Below are 19,758 nucleotides of genomic sequence, written 5' to 3'. Positions count from 1 at the left end.
TCCTGCCTCCTTCTCTGGTCCCTGGCAAAATAACAGAGATTCTATTATGCCTCCTGTATAAACCTGAAGATGCTGTTATAGGCCTAGGAAGTGGCCAGTGGAATTAGATAAATTGAATTCCAGTAACTTTTTCCAAGTTTGACTCCCAGACAAATCCTTCTGTACAAACAGATTGCAAAGGACCAAAAATCTCCCATGGATTTCCTAAGCCAAAATGGAAAGTTTTGAAAACTCCCCAAGTAGCATGTCAGGGTATCAGGTCATGACTTTTTCACTGTACTGTAACACACTTTTTGTGGCCATATTGCTCTTGTGAGGGTTTTGTCCTCACCAAAAGAAAAAAAAAAGTGAAAAAGAAACTTATGTGGCTTTAAAAAAAAAACTAGAGAAAATGTTATCTTTAAGGAAAATCATTTTGGGAGGATATTGGTAAAGTAACAACTGTGAAATTTTGGTCAACATACTATATGATCATGAACCGTAGCAAGGACACTGTTTCCCTTTAATTTTGTAACATATTTACTGTGATCACCAGAGCTCGAGGGAGCTTATTAAATACAGCACATTAGCCTAGTGAACATACCCTGCTTACTAGTCTCAAATTTTGATATATTTTCCACAACCTCTCCTCACCGTAGGTACTTTCTTTAGAAAAAGACATGTTTTGAAGTGATTAAATTCCTAGGGTTTTGATGCCTCATTAAGTGAAAATATGCTAGGATAGTTCTCATTCTAAATTGAAACTGGTTTCGTCATTATTAGAGCAGCTACCACAGTTGTTGCTAGAGAGAACATGTGGGAAACATTTGATTAACGTGACTTGAGAAGTTTTTATTTGGAGGTTTTTTTGTTTTTTGTTTTTTGGGTTTTTTTGTTTGTTTTTGTTTTTTTGCCCCTGTTACTGTTCTCCCAACACTATACAGGTAAATAAGGTCCAGTTTAATATCATATATTCAGATGCAGTATGTTTTACACAGGGAATCTTTTGTGAAGAAACAGACAGAAAATGTGGTCCCTACTAACGAAACAGTCATTCCAGCTCCAAATAATAAAGGGAGTACATCTGCAGTGAAGACTTCTACTTTCAGAGTTGAAGGGGAAGCCATGATTGCTGTTGAAAGTAACAACAGAGGACATCAAACTCAGAAAAAAATGAATAACATGTATGGAGAAGAGGCTAAGCAGGAAGTGTATCTGGTGGGGGACCCTTGGACAGAAGGACAGCCTAAGAAGAAATATGCGAAAGACCTGGAAGAGAATAGTAAGGTAAGGAGAGTGGAGGAGGAGAACACTGTGCTCCAGAATTACTACCAGAGGTATGCAGAGGAAAGGAATTTTGAAGAATCAAAAGTAGCATATCTAGAAAGGAAGGCCATCTCGGAAAGGCCAAGCTACCCAGGACTTTGGGTGGTGGAGAATGAGACAAAGCAACCTTCTTTAACAAAAAGTTTGGAACCCAGTCTTAGCCAAAGGTCAGTTCATCAAAATGCAGATAGCAAGGAAAAAGAAAAGAAGACATCTGTAGTTACCCAGAATGCACCAGTGTGCAGCCATCAGAGAAGCCATTTGACGCCTGGGTCGGTCAGAGAGAGGCCAGCCCAAGCCAGCATGCACGCCCAGGAGGAAGATAGAGCAGCAGTGTTCGTTCAGAGCAAATACCGGGGCTACAAGAGAAAGCAGCAATTACAGAAGGACAGGATGTCTTCTTTGCAAAGTCAAAAGGTTGTTTCAAAACCAACAGAAGTAGCAACAAATACCCATGATTTATACTCCTATCCCACAAAACATGAGGAATCCTGTAATATCAGGACAAAGAATGATAGAGACTCAAAGGCAGTTTTAGAGAACGAAGCATGTGATTTGGCAATCTTTTCAAAACAGGTATGTAAACAAACAGATTTATTTACTAGTAGAAATCTCTGGGAACTACACAGTAACTGAAGTAAATGTACCATTAATTAATAATTATTAATAATTGTTTCATCTCTTTTTATGAGGCTGCAACCCTCTTTAATGAATGTCTCAAAGGTTTTGCTATTCAAATAGCCATAAATTTTTAAGACGATGTGCTGTTAGAAGTAGTATAAAATACGATAGAAACCTTCTGTAGTCAAGAGACTAGTCATTGGTTTATGCAGGTTACTAAAATGTTGACATTGGACAATGCAGATTTCCTTCTCTGAGATCTTTCACTAGAGTTTAAAAGAAAAAGAAACAGAAAAAAAAAGTGTTATAAATCCTCTAAAATCTATGCTTTTTCTGCACCAGATTTTTTTTTAATTTTTTTTTTTAATGTTTACTTATTTTTTGAGACAGGGAGAGACAGAGCATGAACAGGGGAGGGGCAGAGAGAGAGGGAGACACAGAATCTGAAACAGGCTCCAGGCTCTGAGCTGTCAGCACAGAGCCTGATGCGGGGCTCGAACTCAGGAACTGTGAGATCATGACCTGAGCCGAAGTCGGACCTTAACCGACCAAGCCACCCAGGCGCCCCTGCCCCAGATTTTAAGAAGACATAATGAGGTGTCAAAATTAGGCATGTAGCCATACTCAGGCATACATGCAATGAAGGTAGAAATCTACGTGTTACATTGTGACAATAAGAAACCGCAAAAAACAATCCCCTCTTGGAGTATATCGTGTGCCAAGAGTAGGCATGTTTTGGCTGTTTTTAGAAGGGGGCAGTTGGCTTTAGCGCTTCTCATGGGTGTACATGGAACACTGATTACTTAGTACTATGGAGGGAGAGACCACAGGGAGCTGCTGCTGAAAATGCCAATCCCAGGTCTTGCCTTCTCTGTAGGTGTTTGATCTTAAGAGAATCACTTTGTGTGTGACCTTAAGAAAGTCACCTTTATTTTTCTCTTATGTAAAGTGAAGGATTTTAACTAGATGACCTCTAAAATGCATATTGTAAGTTAAGATGCATCACCAGGGTAATCAATAGTATATACAATCATTGAAGAAATATCATTATGGGTTAGTTCAAAGAGGGATTGCCTAATACTTTTGGGTCCCCAAACTCTGCTCTTTGTCTCTGACAGTGACTGCGTCCATGCAAAAGCACAGTAGCCACTCTTGGGCACCACTTTCATGTTATAGGTGTGGCCTAAACATCTCCAACTTGTAGCTTTTAGTAGAGATCTGCCAGTCCTTTCCTGTTCCTTTTTTTTTTTTTTTTAAGCACACGGACATAGAGAGTTTAATATGCATGCAGTCCTTCCTTTCCTTGGTGCATACATTTTCTTACTCTAAAGACCAAACTGGGGATTGGAAACCTGATCTGCTACGCATAAGGGACATTGAGGAGATGCAGAATTACTAAATCATCTCCATAGAGCTGGATAATAATGCCGTGGAATCAGCACTCCAGGGGGACAAAGCTAGAGGTAGAAAAGCAGGAGCTCCACGTACAGCCCAGCAGTACAGCGATGTCCACAGGGTCAGGATGCAGACCAGAGAGAGGCAGAGGAGCTGGATGGAAAGAGAGGAGCCAGAGGAGAGGAGCCCTGACTTGAGGCTAAGAACACCGGAAAGGAAAGGAGGGGGTTAACACAATCAAAGGCAACCAAAGGCTTCTGTGGGCTAAAAGCAGAAAGGCAATTGCTACAGAATGGTACAGACAGAAGCCAGATCTCAGGGACCCCAGGGAGGAGTGATCAGGACAGAATGCTTCATGTAGCATGACACGTTTGGCAGTTTGTAAATGGAAAACGTGAGATGCGCAAGTTGCACCAAGGGGGAGGCTTGGTCAAGTGAGGACTTTTTCGGACCTTGGGTTTTCAGGCCTGGTTCAAGGTAGGTTCTGGAGAAGTGCGTGAGAGTCCTGGGGACAGTCAATCAGGAATTTACCAGATCCTGGTGTACATGTGCAGCCCTCTGAATTCTTTTCCTTGATTTAATCTGACACATGACCTTCTTTTTAGATATCAAAGTTATCTGAAGAATATTTCATTCTGCAGAAAAAACTGAATGAAATGATTTTGTCACAGCAACTGAAGCCTCTTTATCTGGGTGTCTATCCTCATAAGCCAATTAATAGACGAGTTTCTTCTCAGCAGTGCCTCTCAGGTAAAAATCAGTAGTTAGAACTTCCTGAAGGGAAACATAGTGCCAGATACTCTATTTGTTTATTAGTTTCTGACCTTTATTCTATGTCAGGTTTGAGGTAACTATTTTCTAACTGTTTGGGGGAGAACCTTCTCTTCATTCCATTTCTCATGTGTAGATAAAAACTTTTCCAGAATGTTCCACACACATTCTACTTTCTCTGACTTCATTCTCCCCTCTTTTCTTTTTTCTTTTTTCTTTTTTTTTCCCCCTTCATATACACGTTAACTAGAACTTTTCAAATGACATCAGAAGGAAATAGAGATGGAGTTTGGAGGAGTGGGCAGAATGCAGGTTTGGTGAGAGGGAGCAAAAAAGTAAATATCTATTCCTTTGTCAACATCTGCAACCTTAAGTAGACTATAGGAGATTCAAATCTCCATTCATATGACAAACCCAAATGCATTATTATATTTTTCTTCTGATCAACTGTGTCACAGTCTGTCCCCATTTCACTAAACTGGTAGGGGATTCAAACTCAGTATTTATCAGGCCTTCCCCTCTCCAGGGCTGTGCAAAGACCCTGCGGTCTTACACATCCATCAAAGGACCAGGTAGAGCCTGAGCCTGTGGTCACTAGTTATTTGCCTACACAGTTACTGTTGGGACACCCATCTTCTCGCTGGCATCATGACCCCTTCAAGTCAGGAGCTGTGCTGTTCCCATACCCTCAGCAGGTACCTGGAAACTGTCAAGTCGGGAGTCTCACCTGGTCCATACATGCTTCAGGTAGCCATCCTTTCTGCAGCCTTATAACCTCCCCCAGAAGCAGCCACTGATGGCCCTGCTGACATCTGTCTGGGAAAATATTTATTTTCCCTGACTTTCTTGGAGGCCTCCTGCTCTCTCGCCATCCCTACCAAGACACCTGGCATCACCTCTGCAATGACTTTGGTGTTGCCAAAGACCGGAAATCCTGCTAACCTCATGCAGCTTCTGCAAAAACCCCTTAGGCAGGAAATTACTAAGATGAGCCTGACTGTTTGATATGGGAGGAAGAGAAAATATCTTCATGTTCCAGTCAGTTGTCCTGCCACATTATTTTCAAGTCTATAGTTGTAGTGAAGTTTTGAAAACAAAAATGGCTCTCTGTATTTAAGAGTCTCTTATGGTTTACCTCCCTTTCTGTAATGTATTTTTTCTTCCCTTCCCCTATGGTCTTCTGTTAAGTTTCTTGAATTCCACGTATGAGTAAAAACATGATATCTGTCTTTTTCCAACTGGCTTATTTCACTTAGCATAATACCCTCCGGTTCCATCCATGTTGTTGCAGATGGCAAGATTTAATTCTTTTTCATTGCCAAATAATATTCCATTATATGTATATATGTATGTGTCTCTGTATATAGAGAGAGAGACACATACATACATACATACATGCATACACACACACACACACACACACACACACACACCACATCTTCTTTATCCATTCATCAGTTGATAGACATTTGGGGTCTTTCCTTAACTTGGCTATTGTTGATAGCACTGCTAGAAACATTGGGGTGCATGTGTCCCCTACAAATCAGCACTCCTGTATCCCTTGGATAAATTCCTAGTAGTGCTATTGCTGGGTCATAGGATAATTCTAGTTTTAATTTTTTGAGGAACCTCCACACTGTTTTCCAGAGTGGCTGCACCAGTTTGTATTCCCACCAACAGTGCAAGAGGATTCCACTTTCTCTACATCTTCTCCAACGTCTGTTGTTTCCTGAGTTGTTAATTTTAGCCACTCTGACCAGTGTGAGGTGGTATCTCATTGTGGTTTTGACTTGTATTTCTCTGATGATGAGTCATGTTGTACCTTTTTTCATGTGTTGGTTGGCCATCTGTATATCTTCTTTGGAGAAATGTCTATTCATGTCTTCTACCCGTTTCTTCGCTGGATTATTTGTTTTTCAGGTGTTAAGTTTGGTAAGTTCTTTATAGATTTTTGAACCATAATAGACTCTTAGATACAGAGAACAAACTGAGGGTTGATGGAGGTGAGGGGTTGGGGGTGGGGAAAATGGGTGATGGGTATTTAGGAGGGCACTTGTTGGGATGAGCACTGGGTTTTGTTATGTAAGTGGTGAATCACAGGAATCTACTCCTGAAGCCAAGACTACACTGTATACACTATATGTTAGTTAATGTGATAATAAATTTACACACACACACACACACAAAAGTGGCTCTCTTGCCCTTTCTACCACCACTGCTCTCAGGCCCTGGCCCAGAACCTCTTGATGTTAAGAAGCAGCTTCACAAGTCAGAGCCCAGATGCCCATCAGTTTGACAGCCTCCTGTGACCCAGGCCCACATGGCCTGCTGATAGTTGGAAGCAGAGGGGAAAGGTGGGGACTTCAGCTTCCCTCTTGGTTATATGTGCCGCAGCCCTGGTAAATGTGGGGCAGTGAGGTATTGGTGGTGCAGGGAAGCCAGGGAAACCAGGCAGTGTCCCTGAGCAAGCAGCTCAGCCCTGTCCTTAAAGGGAAAGGAGGAGTGGGGGAGGGGTTGCAGCTTCCTACGAAGCGGTGTGTGTGTGTGTGTGTGTGTGTGTGTGTGTGTGTGTGTGACATCTTTATTCATCTGTTGATGGAAATTTAGGTTGTTTTCACATCTTGGCTATTGTGAACAATGCTGCAGTGAACATGGGAACACAGATACCTATTTGAGGTACTTATTTCACCTCCTTTGGATATGTATCCAAAGGGGGATTGCTGGATCATATGGTAGTTCTACTTTTCTTTTTTTTTTTTTTTTAATTTTTTTTTTCAACGTTTATTTATTTATTTTTGGGACAGAGAGAAACAGAGCATGAACGGGGGAGGGACAGAGAGAGAGGGAGACCCAGAATCGGAAACAGGCTCCAGGCCATCAGCCCAGAGCCTGACGCGGGGCTCGAACTCACGGACCGCGAGATCGTGACCTGGCTGAAGTCGGACGCTTAACCGACTGCGCCACCCAGGCGCCCCTACTTTTCATTTTTTGAGGTACCTCCATATTGTTTTCTGTAGTGGCTGTACCAATTTACATTTTCACCAACAACGTACAAAAGTTCCCTTTCTCCACATCCTAGCCACGTGTGTTTCTCTTGCCTTTTTAATAATACCCATCCTAACAGATGTTGAAGTAAAATCTCATTGTGATTTTGATTTGCGTTTTCTGGATGATTAGTGATATTGAACATCTTTTCAAATACTATTGGCCATTTGTATGTCTTCTTTGGAAAAATGTCACTTCGGGTCATTTGTCAGTTTTTAAATTGGGGTGGCTTGGTGTTTTGCTTGAGTTGTGTGAGTTCCCTGTATATATTGTGGATATTAACTCTTTATCTGATATTAACTCTTTATCTGATACATGGTTTTCAAATACTTTCTCCTATTCCATACATTACCTTTTTATTTTGTTAATGGTTTCCTTTGCTATAGTGAAGCTTTTTTGATATACTTTTCTGTGCTTTTGTTATCATGGCCAAAAATTTACTGCCAAAGCCAATGTCAAAGAGCTTTTCCCTATGTTGTATTCTAGGATTTTTATGGATTCAGGTTTTATGCTTAAGTCTTTAATCCATTTTGAGCTGAATTTTTGTGTGATGCAAGATGAGTCCAATTTCATCTTTTTGTATGTGGATATCCAGTTTCTCCAGCACCATTTGTTGAAGAAATTGCCTTTTCCCCTTTGTGTATTCAGGTGCCCATATCAAAACATATATGCTTGGGTCCATTTCTGGTTTCTCTGTTCTGTTCCATTGGTCTAGGTGCCTGCTTTTATGCCAATATCATACTCTTTTTGATTACTATAACTTTATAATACAGCTTGAAATCAGGAAGTATAATGCTTCCAATTCTGTTTTTCTTTCTCAAAATTGCTTTGTCAGGGACTTTGAAGAGACCTAAATGATTAGAATATGATTAGAAAGTCGAATTAGTTCACCTTATTCTTCAATCTGACATTTTTTATTTTTTTATTTTTTTTGATATGAAACTTATTGTCAAACTGGTTTCCATACAACACCCAGCGCTCATCCCAAAAAGTGCCCTCCTCAATACCCATCACCCACCCCCCATCCACCCTCAGTTTGTTCTCAGTTTTTAAGAGTCCCTTATGCTTTGGCTCTCTCCCTCTCTAACCTCTTTTTTTTTCTTCCCCTCCCCCACAGACTTCTGTTAAGTTTCTCAGGATCCACATAAGAGTGAAAACATACGGTATCTGTCTTTCTCTGTATGACTTATTTCACTTAGCATAACACTCTCCAGTTCCATCCACGTTGCTACAAAAGGCCATATTTCATTCTTTCTCATTGCCAAGTAGTATTCCATTGTATATATAAACCACAATTTCTTTATCCATTCATCAGTTGATGGACATTTAGGCTCTTTCCATAATTTGGCTATTGTTGAGAGTGCTGCTATAAACATTGGGGTACAAGTGCCCCTATGCATCAGCACTCCTGTATCCCTTGGGTAAATTCCTAGCCGTGCTATTGCTGCATCATAGGGTAGGTCTATTTTTAATTTTTTGAGGAAACTCCACACTGTTTTCCAGAGTGGCCGCACCAGTTTGCATTCCCACCAACAGTGCAAGAGGGTTCCCGTTTCTCCACATCCTCTCCAGCATCTATAGTCTCCTGATTTGTTCATTTTGGCCACTGTGACTGGCGTGAGGTGATATCTGAGTGTGTTTTTGATTCGTGTTTCCCTGATGAGGAGCGACGTTGAGCATCTTTTCATGTGCCTGTTGGCCATCCGGATGTCTTCTATAGAGAAGTGTCTATTGATGTTTTCTGCCCATTTCTTCACTGGATTATTTGTTTTTAAATGGACCTAACAAAAATATCAGAGATAAATTTTTAGCTTCTAGGGGGAGAATTGTTGTTCAGTGACATTTCTTTGACCCCAGGTTTAGCGGGAGCGCTTTTTGTTCTGAACACACGTAGAGAGGTTACATATTATACTCCACTGCTTTAAGGCTAACTTGGCAAACATCTGAGTTGTCCTGTGTCCCTGAGAGTAGCAGAGGAAGAGCCTGCAAGAGAGCGTGGTGTGGCCTGAGGACCGAGAGGATCCGGGTGGACCTGACAACCCAGAACCAAGGAGAAAGGGAGGACATTGGCAGAAGTAGTAGATGCCAGTGACCAGAGACTAGATAGCAGTCACTCTCAGCAGATGCTGATGAAAATCTGGGAATAACTACAGAGCAGATGGACTATTTTCATTGACACCATGAGGCTGTAAAAGTCTGCCAACCCCAACCTAGATGTGACCCGGGGAGAAAAGAGGAGTGTCAGAAACCTAAAATTACTAAGTTTACTCATAACACATTAAGAAAATTGAAAGAGACTGAGTTTAACTAGGATTCGTTAAAAATAATGTTAACAGTAGAAGGGCACCTGGGTGACTCAGTCGGTTAAGCGTCTGACACTTGGCTTCAGCTCAGGTCACGATCTCACAGTCCGTGGGATTGAGCCCCACATCAGACTCCATACTATCAGCTTCAGATTCCCTCTCTCCCTCTTTCTATACCCCTACCCTGCTCGCACACTCACACATACTCTTTCTCAAAAGAAATAAACTTCTAAAAAATAATGTAACAGTAGAAAATGGAAACGAACACCAAGAGGTAAAAATTAAGTCTGGTTTTAAGAAACTCAGGTTACATTTTTGTACATCTGAATTGTTGTACAGTGGATACTCAACCCTGCTATAGACAACTGCATTTTTGAAAGATCCTTTGGATTGCATCGTAGGGATAGAATTTGATGGCACAAAGGATAAACGTGGAAGACCAGCAAGAGGTGATGGTGGTTCAGATGCAGTGAGGCTGAGGAGGTAAACAGAAGCAGAGGTTAGTCAACAGACAGGTGGATAAGTGCATAGCACCTGAAGCCGTGAGGTCATTCAGGAAGTCCACCAATCGCAAGAGAAGAAAGTCTAGAGCAAGAGTTCAGACACATACAGATCAGGGAGAGAGGAACCAGCAAAGAGGAGCAACCAGAGAGCTGGGAAGAACACCACGGAGCCTAGCACCTTAGAAGCCCCAGTAAGAAGGTTTTTAGGGTGTTGTGTAGAATGATACTGACCTAACAAGAAGAGAATTATAAAGTCTCCACTGAATTTCCTATGCATTAGGAATTACTTACTAAACTCCCCAGAGTTTTTTTAATATTAGAATAGATACAAATGGAAAAGGGGATGCAAATGTTCATTGTGCTGCATTTTGGGAGATTACACTCACAACATCTGCTAGGCTTTATCATTGGGTATAATCTGTGTTCGTATATTTTAGTGATCTCTGCAAGTTTAAAAAATTTCTTGACTAGTCTATGAAAGTTTATGGAAAATATAAAGAATTCCAACTGAGGTCACACACTGAGCCAGATATTGCTTGGTCAGTATTTAATCCCTGTAATGGTTCTAGGTCCATTTCATTGTACCTTTGGATGGGCTTGCTCACCTCAGGATAGGAAAACTCCAACCTAAGTTTTGGACTCTTGTTTTCTTTATAAAACAGCACAAGTTTGCCAATCTCCTAACCACACTTATTTTTTTAATGTTTGTTTACTTTTGAGAGAGAGGGAGACAGAGCACAAGCAGAAGAGGGGCAGAGAGAGAGAGAGAGACACAGAATCCGCAGCAGGCTCCAGGCTCTGAGCTGTCCGCACAGAGCCCGACATGGGGCTCGAACCCACAGGCCCCAAGAGCTGACCTGAACTGAAGTTGGACGCTTGGCTGACTGAGCCACCCAAACGTCCCCCTCCTAACCACATTTAAACCAGGAATTCCTACCACCCATTCCCTATTCCTCCAGCTCTAGTGATTTTCTCAGTTATCTTCATACACCTTCAGGCATCACAAAGTTCACACAGGTAGGCAGGTGCACACTTGGAGGATTATCAGTCAAATAAGTCAGCATGTACTTATTTAACTTCAGAGGTATTTGGTGTCAATTAGTGTTTTCCTCCTCAAAGAGATTTTCAACCCTATGCCATGTCATATGCTACTGTGCACTCATTTTTCTGTTACCCTAGCATACCTTCATCACACAGTAGACATTCAGTAACTGCTTATTAATTGGCCAGAAAGCTGTTTAATTTCCTCCTTGAATTACAGCGGAACAAACTATAGTGACCAGAGGAGTGAAAATTTGAAAGTATGGTTTTTATAAAAACAAAAAAATGTAACATTACATTCTTTATTTTTTGTTAAGTTTATTTATTTTGAGAGAGAGAGCACAAGGCAGGGAGGAAACAGAGAAAGAAGGAGAGAGAGAGAATCCCAAACAGGCTCCACACTGTCAGCGCAGAGCCCAGCATGGGGCTTGAACTCACGAACCATGAGATCGTGACCTGAGCCAAAATCAAGAGCCAACAGTTTAACCAACTGAGCCACCCAGGCGCCCCACATTACATTCTTTGAATGTTCACGGATTTGTGTATATTATCTGATTTTAGACTCCTCCAGTCAGAAAGAAAAAAAAGTTCTTATACTATATAGACGACCTGTCTCCTTAGACCAACAGGATAACCAACCCCCGAATTTGGCACCTTGCAGTCCAAGCAGCTGCCCTCACCTGTGGAGGCAGATTTAGCTGATGCGCTCTTAGTTTAGGTTCAGCAGGCCACCCCTACAGTACCGACCTTCATGGCAAACCATGCCCCGCCCCATGAAAAATTTCACTTGGGAAAACAAAATCAAGCTCATTTACAAATAACTCCATCATTAAAATAAGGCTAAGAGTCATCTGAAATTTTAATTCTCTCACGATTCTCACAAATCCATAGGCACCTTCAACTCTTTGCTACACCGAACTCTGTTGTAAGAACTCAGTAAGCCGTAGGTGGATTATATAAAGTAGCTGGGGAAACTTCTTACCTATTCTAAAGAAAGCCCTAGAAAACATGGATAGTCCAGGAAGATAATTAAGTTTTTCAAATTAATTCTATCAAGCTCTGACCTTACTCTGAAAGGTTTCTTTTTCTGGGAGACGTATCTTTTTAATGTGCACAAGTGTCGAGGTAAAATAATGTCCAAATGAAAACTGAGCATCTAGTTATGAAGTTTAAAAATAAAATAAGGTAAGCACATGAACTACTTATTTTATATCTTTGTTTTGATAACAGTTGTAATAAATTGAAACTGATATGAGCTAATTGTACCTGCATTTTTGTTGAGAGAAATGTAGTGTAGGATATGTGTAACTGGAGCATGGCCGTTGGGTCGTAGATCCTAATAAATGCTGTTGTATTCATAAGTATACAATGACATTGCATTATTAGTCCCTGAATAGTGTGGTGGGGGGGGGGATGTTTTTCTTCTCAATTATGGTACACCTGGCGATTTGTTTTGACCACTGTGAAGAGAAGAAAAAAGATTAATTCTAGGACAAATGAATTCGGGTAACACAAAAGCATATTCTCTTTCTCTCCTTTTACAAAGAAGCTATGACTATCCAACAGGCTGTAATTTTTTGATGGGTTGCAAGGTTAACAAATAAGAATGCTATTGTAATTCCCATGCTTCATCTACGTAATATCAACAGAAAATTCAACACTAGATCAAAGCTGCCCCTTGCCATGCACACAAACAGTGGATATAATACAAATGCTTTTATGTTGCTTTCAGAGTAAATGTCGGGGGGACAAAACTTACAATTTTCCATTTATTTCTAAATTTTTATGGCATTTAGATCCATGCAATAATGCTTTATATTTTCATTTACTATGATATAGGTTTGATCTGCTTTATTTTTAAGGACTGCCTGTCATCTTGCCATTTAATGCTGGCACCTAGAAATGCATTTTGCAAACTATCCAAGAATAGATGTCCACCTGCATCTATAAACATGCTTACATTCATGTGAAAGCCAGGTAGTTCAAATAATGCTGGGTTATATATTTTATAGTATTATTTTTTTGTTAAGAGTAGAAGGTAAAGAGATTTCAAAAGTTGTATTGCTTCCCACCTAACACTTATCTACCTGAATTCATTTGCTATTCCTCTTTCTTCATAAGAAGTAATACCAGGGGCGCCTGGGTGGCGCAGTCGGTTAAGCGTCCGACTTCAGCCAGGTCACGATCTCGCGGTCCGTGAGTTCGAGCCCCGCGTCAGGCTCTGGGCTGATGGCTCAGAGCCTGGAGCCTGTTTCCGCTTCTGTGCCTCCCTCTCTCTCTGCCCCTCCCCCGTTCATGCTCTGTCTCTCTCTGTCCCAAAAATAAAAAATAAAAAAAAATAAAAATAAAAAAAATAAAAAGAAGTAATACCAACTCTCCAGGTCTCTTAAAAAAACTCAGTATATAAAATTAAATGATATTACTTACAATCTTACAATTCAGCGAGAATCATTTATTTTCAGTATTTAACTACATATTAAACACTAATCATATTAAACAGTTTATCTTACATAAGTTTACGCTCTGAAGTGTGGATTTTTGATGAGTTAACTGAATTAGTTCAGACAAAATACTTGACCTAGAAGCCTTCAATGGAAACAGCTACACTTTTCTACACTCAAATTATTTCTCCTCATTCCATACTTTGTACCTATTCTAAACTAGGAAGAACATGGAGCTAACATGGAAGCAGGAGAGTAATGAACAATGTAACCCCCCCCTCAACTTCCCATTAAAGTTTTGATTAAAATGCACACAAAAAGACCAATAATAGCAGCACTAGAAACTGAGTTTTTTCTTTACATATTTTGACACCATATTACTTAGCTACTTGAGATCAATTCACAGAGAAATCATATAGCATAGTTAATACAGTAGTGTAATCAACAAGGTAAGTTCATGTATAATATATTTATAATTTCATATCCTATAGAGAAAATAACTTTTTTCAAGTATCTAATGTATTTTAAATTTTTTAAATTTTTTTAAAAATGTTTTTAATGTTTATTTACTTTTGAGAGAGAGAGAGCACACAAGTGAGCAGGGGAGGGGCAGAGAGAGAGGGAGACTCAGAATCTGAAACAGGCTCCAGGTTCCAAGCTGTCAGCACAGAGCCCAATGCAGGGCTCGAACTCACAAACTGTGAGATCATGACCTGAGCCAAAGGAAGACGCTTAACCGACTGAGCCACCCAGGCACCCCTAAAATTTTTTTTCTTATAACTAGACATACTGGCCAGTCCACAAACTCCCCCAAATCATAATTGAACCAGATTACACTTTCTGACCATAATGCAATTGAGATAGAATTGGAAACCACTGATCAGCAAATTAAAAATCAATAAGATAATCTGAAGTAAAGAAATTATAATTAGAACTATAAATTATTTTGAATTAATAAAAATGAAAATAGTCACATATAAAAATGATGAATGGGAGGCAGCCAGGCCTATACTCATAGGAAAATTCAAATCATTACATGTTTTCATTATTAATTGAGAGAAAATAATGAAAAAAGAATGTAAGTTGAGAAATTTTTAAGGAAAATTAGATGTTCTTCAACACCAGGAAAAAACAAAAAAAAATAATAATTACAATAAGACAAAATACACCAAATATCTAAATGAAACTAGGATAATGTTTTTTTGAAAATAAAACAACAAAATAAATTCCTAATTAATTACTTAAAAAAGAATCCACCAAAAAACTTAGAAATAAGAGATTACAACAAATACAGTTGATAATACTAAAATCTTATACTCAATGCAATCAATTTCACAAACACAATCTGGGTCTGAAACATAAATTTCGAAAAAGAAATTAGCCAATATGATGATATGTCTATAAAGGAAAAGTTGACAAGAACCTGAGTATTTTACACAATTGCATTTAAAGTTCTTGGACAGATAATTCCCATAATATGCAATCTGTTTAAGAAACAAAGAATAATATAGAAAGTTACCTATTTTATGAAGGTCATGTACCCTGAAACCAAAGTCTGACAAATAACATTTAAGGAAGGAAGGGAGCGCGTGGCAGCGGGGGGGGGGGGGGGGGGGGGGGGGGGGGGGGGGGGCAGGGAGAGAGGAAAAGAGGGAATTTAGCGTTGAGTCAATCTCAGAGATTTAGAGGTAACACTCCTAAATGCAGTACTAACTAACTTAGTGCAGAGGTAACACTCCTAAGTGCAGTACTAACTAACTGAGTACAATATTACATTAAAAGGCTCTCCAAATAGAATATATTAATGTAACACAGTATCAAAAGGTCAAAAGAAAAAAGTCATCTAGATAAATTCTGAAACACTTTTCAAAAAAATAATACCTGGTCCTGATGAAAAGCAGAGCTCTTACTAAATTAAAAATAGAAGGAAATTCTTTAATAATATAAAGATATATTTCCTAAGCCAATTGTCAACATCATTGTTAGCTGTAAAACACTGGAAGCAGTTCCATTAGAAAGTGAGATTAAGATAAGTATTCTAGCACACTTTTTTACATTATTTGGGAATTTCTACATGATGCAACAAGGCAGCAAACAGAAGTTTCTACAAAAGCATAACTATTGAAAACAAAAAGATAAGGTGTAAAGGCATTAGTAGACAACATGAATTTTGATCTTAAAAATGCAAAGAATGAACCAAAATGATTGGTACTAACAATAGAATTCAGCAAGGATATATAGATATGTGGGCATTCTTTCCCATAAAAGTGTATAATGGATAAAAGAGCTCTCTGGAAATAATGTAAACATGACTTCTAAAATTAATTTCAAGGTTTAAAAAGAAAACCTCATGCAATCTGTATGAGATTTTCTTTAGAACTTAAGAAAATGTCCCTAAAGATCATTGGTAAATTTCAGGAAAAAAGAATAATTAGAAATGAGGACTTTCTCTATTAGATAGAAAAATGAATACTATAGAGCTACAATAATTAAAATCATATGCTTCTGTTATAAAAATCAACTACATATTAATAAGACAGACAGGATACCCCTACAATTGACCCTGGTATCTATAAAAACCTGCCACAAAAACCAAAACAATAAGAAATAGATGAATAATGCTTAATTTTTTTCTAATTTGGAGAGAAGAAATAAGATAATCTTACATTATGCTGAACACCCAAATATTTCCCACATATATTAATGATTTCATTGTAAGAAATAAACCAAAAGCAACCAGATGATGGTTTCACAATCTCTTCTTAGGAAGGGATAAAACATAAGAAGTAATAAAAGGAATTACAGAGAAAAGATGTGATAGCTTTGGACTGCGTAAACATTTAAACCTTCCAGAGATTAGAAAGCATTAGAAGTTAACTAAATACAAACTGGATAAAAACCTTAGAACAAATGGAAAAGGGTTAGCATGTGTAATGCACAAAAGGCTCTTACAAATAATTAGGAAAAACGTTAACACCCCCCAATGGAAAATTGGGCACAAGACATTGATTTATTTATAGAAGAACAAATGCAAATGCCACCTAAACCTATAGATGACTACCCTAGAAATAAAAATACAAACTACAACAAAATTACTATTTTTTAGTCCTCAAAATGTCAAGGATGAAAAAACATTTAACAGTGATGAGAATGTGCCAATGTAACTATTCTCAAACACTAATGGTAAGACCGCAGAGTCCAGGTTTCATGTAAAGTGATTTGGCAACATAAAAAAGTGGAAATAGTTTGTATCATTGACCCAGTAAACCCACTTATTAGGATTTACAGCCTAAGGAAATAATCAGAACTGAAAAAGAAAAATTTATGTACATGGCAAAAAATAAAATGAGGCTATAAGAAAATTATTAATAAGTAATGACACATTCATAGATGGAATATTAACAGTCCCAAAAATTCATTTCTCAAAGAACAACCTTGGAAAACTGCTAGCTAATCCAACTACGGGATGAAATATTACAGAACTGGAATTTGAACACTGTAAATAATCAGCTTAATCTTCCACCGTGTGAGGTGGTTCATTGACAAGAGCACCTACATGAAAAGTTCTAGAAAAGCTGAGTGGACTGGTTGAGTAAGCAACTGCCGGTAGAGTGGGCCCTCTCCATCCTTCATTGACTTGGACCTTCAGAGTCCACTTCTGTATAAAATTAGGAATCTGAATAATGTGACCGCAGCCTAGTACAGAGCTTCCACAGCCACGTGCGGTAAGACGAGAGCGTCATCTCCAGGTATGTCATCTTTGTTCCCAGGCTGTCTTGAGTCACTGAAAGCTTGCTTGACATTTCCTCCAGCCATGCTCCTTGCTTCCTTGACATGCTCCAATAAGGAACAATGACATTAAAAATAGTGTATTTCAGGGGCGCCTGGGTGGCGCAGTCGGTCAAGCGTCCGACTTCAGCCAGGTCACGATCTCGCGGTCCGTGAGTTCGAGCCCCGCGTCAGGCTCTGGGCTGATGGCTCGGAGCCTGGAGCCTGTTTCCGATTCTGTGTCTCCCTCTCTCTCTGCCCCTCCCCCGTTCATGCTCTGTCTCTCTCTGTCCCAAAAATAAATAAAAAACATTAAAAAAATTTTAAAAAAAAAAAAAATAAAAATAAAAATAGTGTATTTCACCTCACCTTCATAGGAACCACCTAATGTGTGTTATAAAGGAGGAGCAGAAGGCAACTAAAGGTTGCCTGTTTAAAATCAGATAATGTCCTTCTATTCTGTTTTCAAAAGGCCAATCTGAGAAAGTGACTACGAACAATGAATAATTTTCTCAAATGTGGCTCTCTTGCGGAAAATTAACATAGGTTTCACCTCAGGCTATATACTTAAGTATTTTTCAGATGGATTAAGATCAATATGATCTGTAAAAATAACCAAGATGTCATTAGGGGGCCTCCAATGCCCTTCTCCAGGCAAGGAAGTGTATATTTTGGTGTCTGACCATCTCCATAGTCCTGTGGCCAAACACAGGACACATGCTGCCAGTTCAGCATGACAGGTCACCATCCCTAACAAAGAAGGCACTCTCAAGACTCCCTCAGCACCACTGTGTGTACTCTCATTTGCCTCTGTCAGGGCACTCTGGTTTGATGATGGTGCATGAGTATGCAAGATGGCTGGGAGTAAGAACATAACCAACCCGATAACTAGAACAAACTGGTCTTTGAAGACTAGGCCAAGACCTCAGCCCAACAAACATGCCAGCACTACACAGCAGATATGTAGTGATCGTGTCCGGGAGACAAATGGTAATCTAGAGGGCATGTACCTCGGCCCACCTACAAACAGAGCTACTTAATTCTCCTCTGTTTCTCCTGTAGCGTAACTAAAAGAGACACGAGGGACAGGCTGGGGGCAGCACCTTACCTACACCTAGAAGTATAATTTAAAAAGTAAAGGCTCAACTGATGAATGGATAAAGAAATTGTGGTTTATATACACAATGGAGTACTACGTAGCGATGAGAAAGAGTGAAACTGGCCTTTTGTAGCAACATGGATGGAACTGGAGAGTGTGATGCTAAGTGAAATAAGCCATACAGAGAAAGACAGATACCATATGGTTTCACTCTTACGTGGATCCTGAGAAACTGGACACAAACCCATGGGGGAGGGGAAGGAAAAAAAAAAAAGAGAGAGGTTAGAGTGGGAGAGAGCCAAAGCATAAGAGACTCTTAAAAACAGAACAAACTGAGGGTTGATGGGGAGTGGGAGGGAGGGGAGGGTAGGTGATGGGCATTGAAGAGGGCATCTTTTGGGATGAGCACTGGGTGTTGTATGGAAACCAATTTGACAATAAATTTCATATATTAAAAAAATAAAAATAAATTAAAAAAAAAAAAAAGTAAAGGCTCAGTTTTAAAGGTTCTGGATATTTGTGCAATATGCCCAAATCAGAGAGTGGCAAAAAGCTTAAAAGCTCATGACCTACAGAACAAGTACAGGTGTAAGTTGCCTCTAAGGCATCAGTGTTTGGTTGGTAGAGAAGAAGGAGCCAAAGGAATGGCTTGAGCAGTCCCATATGGGGACAGGGGCCCATAGCTGCCTATCGAGAAGGTCAGAGGAAGCCTGTGAGACAGATCCAGTGAATGGTAAGGCATCCCCAAAGTGTTAAGGACAACTCAGAGTAGGAGAAGCACCTATCTTACAACCCTTCACCTCAGGTAGACGCCAGAGAACACAGATAGACCATAGAGTAAAGCAAGTAGCCAAATGCAGGGTAACCATGAGACATGAAAGTGGCTCCAGGAGCTCAGAGCACAAGCAGTGCAAGGCAGAGAGGAGCAGAATGGAACTGAACTGGCACACAAGTTCAAAACCTGTATCCAGTCTCTTCCAGACTGGCTAGACTGGCCAAAGGTCAAATGAGAGGAAAGGCAGAAACAGAAGCTTCTGGAAGGCAAGTTGCAACCCTGACTGTGTGAATCCTGCCCTTAACATTCAGCAATGAATATTCCTCCCTTTTAAGATTTCCTGTAGGTCAACTATATAAATAAATATAAATATAAATATAAATATAAATATATATTGCTTAAAGTTCACAGACTGTCAAAAAAAAAAAAAACCTAAAAACTTGACTTCTTAAAGCAGAAACTACAATACCATATAAGGGCATTTCTGTTCTGCTAATATCTGATTTAGACATGACACACAAATTATACTCGGAATGCATACTTAAGTAAAATAGTTAATTATAATTAAAATAAGAATAATACTGAGATAGTTTTCCAAAGCAAATATTACCAATGAGTTTTATGCTTTCTTCCAAATGAAAAATGTTGAGCTGTTTGTCCTTTCCTTATTCAAAGAAATGTGCATTCCCCG

General features: G+C 39.5%; 1 protein-coding gene across 5 annotated transcripts in view; it reads left to right on the top strand.

The window, feature by feature from the left end:
* Positions 1–19,758, top strand: part of MYO3A (myosin IIIA) — a 254,494-nt gene that overhangs the window by 206,001 nt on the left and 28,735 nt on the right. For 3 of the 5 annotated variants that reach the window (XM_058681668.1, XM_058681662.1, XM_058681664.1), the window contains 2 exons: positions 978–1,881; positions 3,927–4,071. In XM_058681668.1, the coding sequence (XP_058537651.1) occupies positions 978–1,881; positions 3,927–4,071 (1,049 nt within the window). The remainder of the gene's footprint in view (positions 1–977; positions 1,882–3,926; positions 4,072–19,758) is intronic. The other 2 variants (XM_058681665.1, XM_058681663.1) reach the window with 2 other exon arrangements.

The sequence above is a fragment of the Neofelis nebulosa genome, chromosome 8 (assembly GCF_028018385.1).
Source record: "Neofelis nebulosa isolate mNeoNeb1 chromosome 8, mNeoNeb1.pri, whole genome shotgun sequence".
Lineage (NCBI taxonomy): Eukaryota > Metazoa > Chordata > Mammalia > Carnivora > Felidae > Neofelis > Neofelis nebulosa.
Note: the sequence above shows the minus strand (reverse complement) of the source record. Positions and strands in the feature narration are given on the sequence as shown.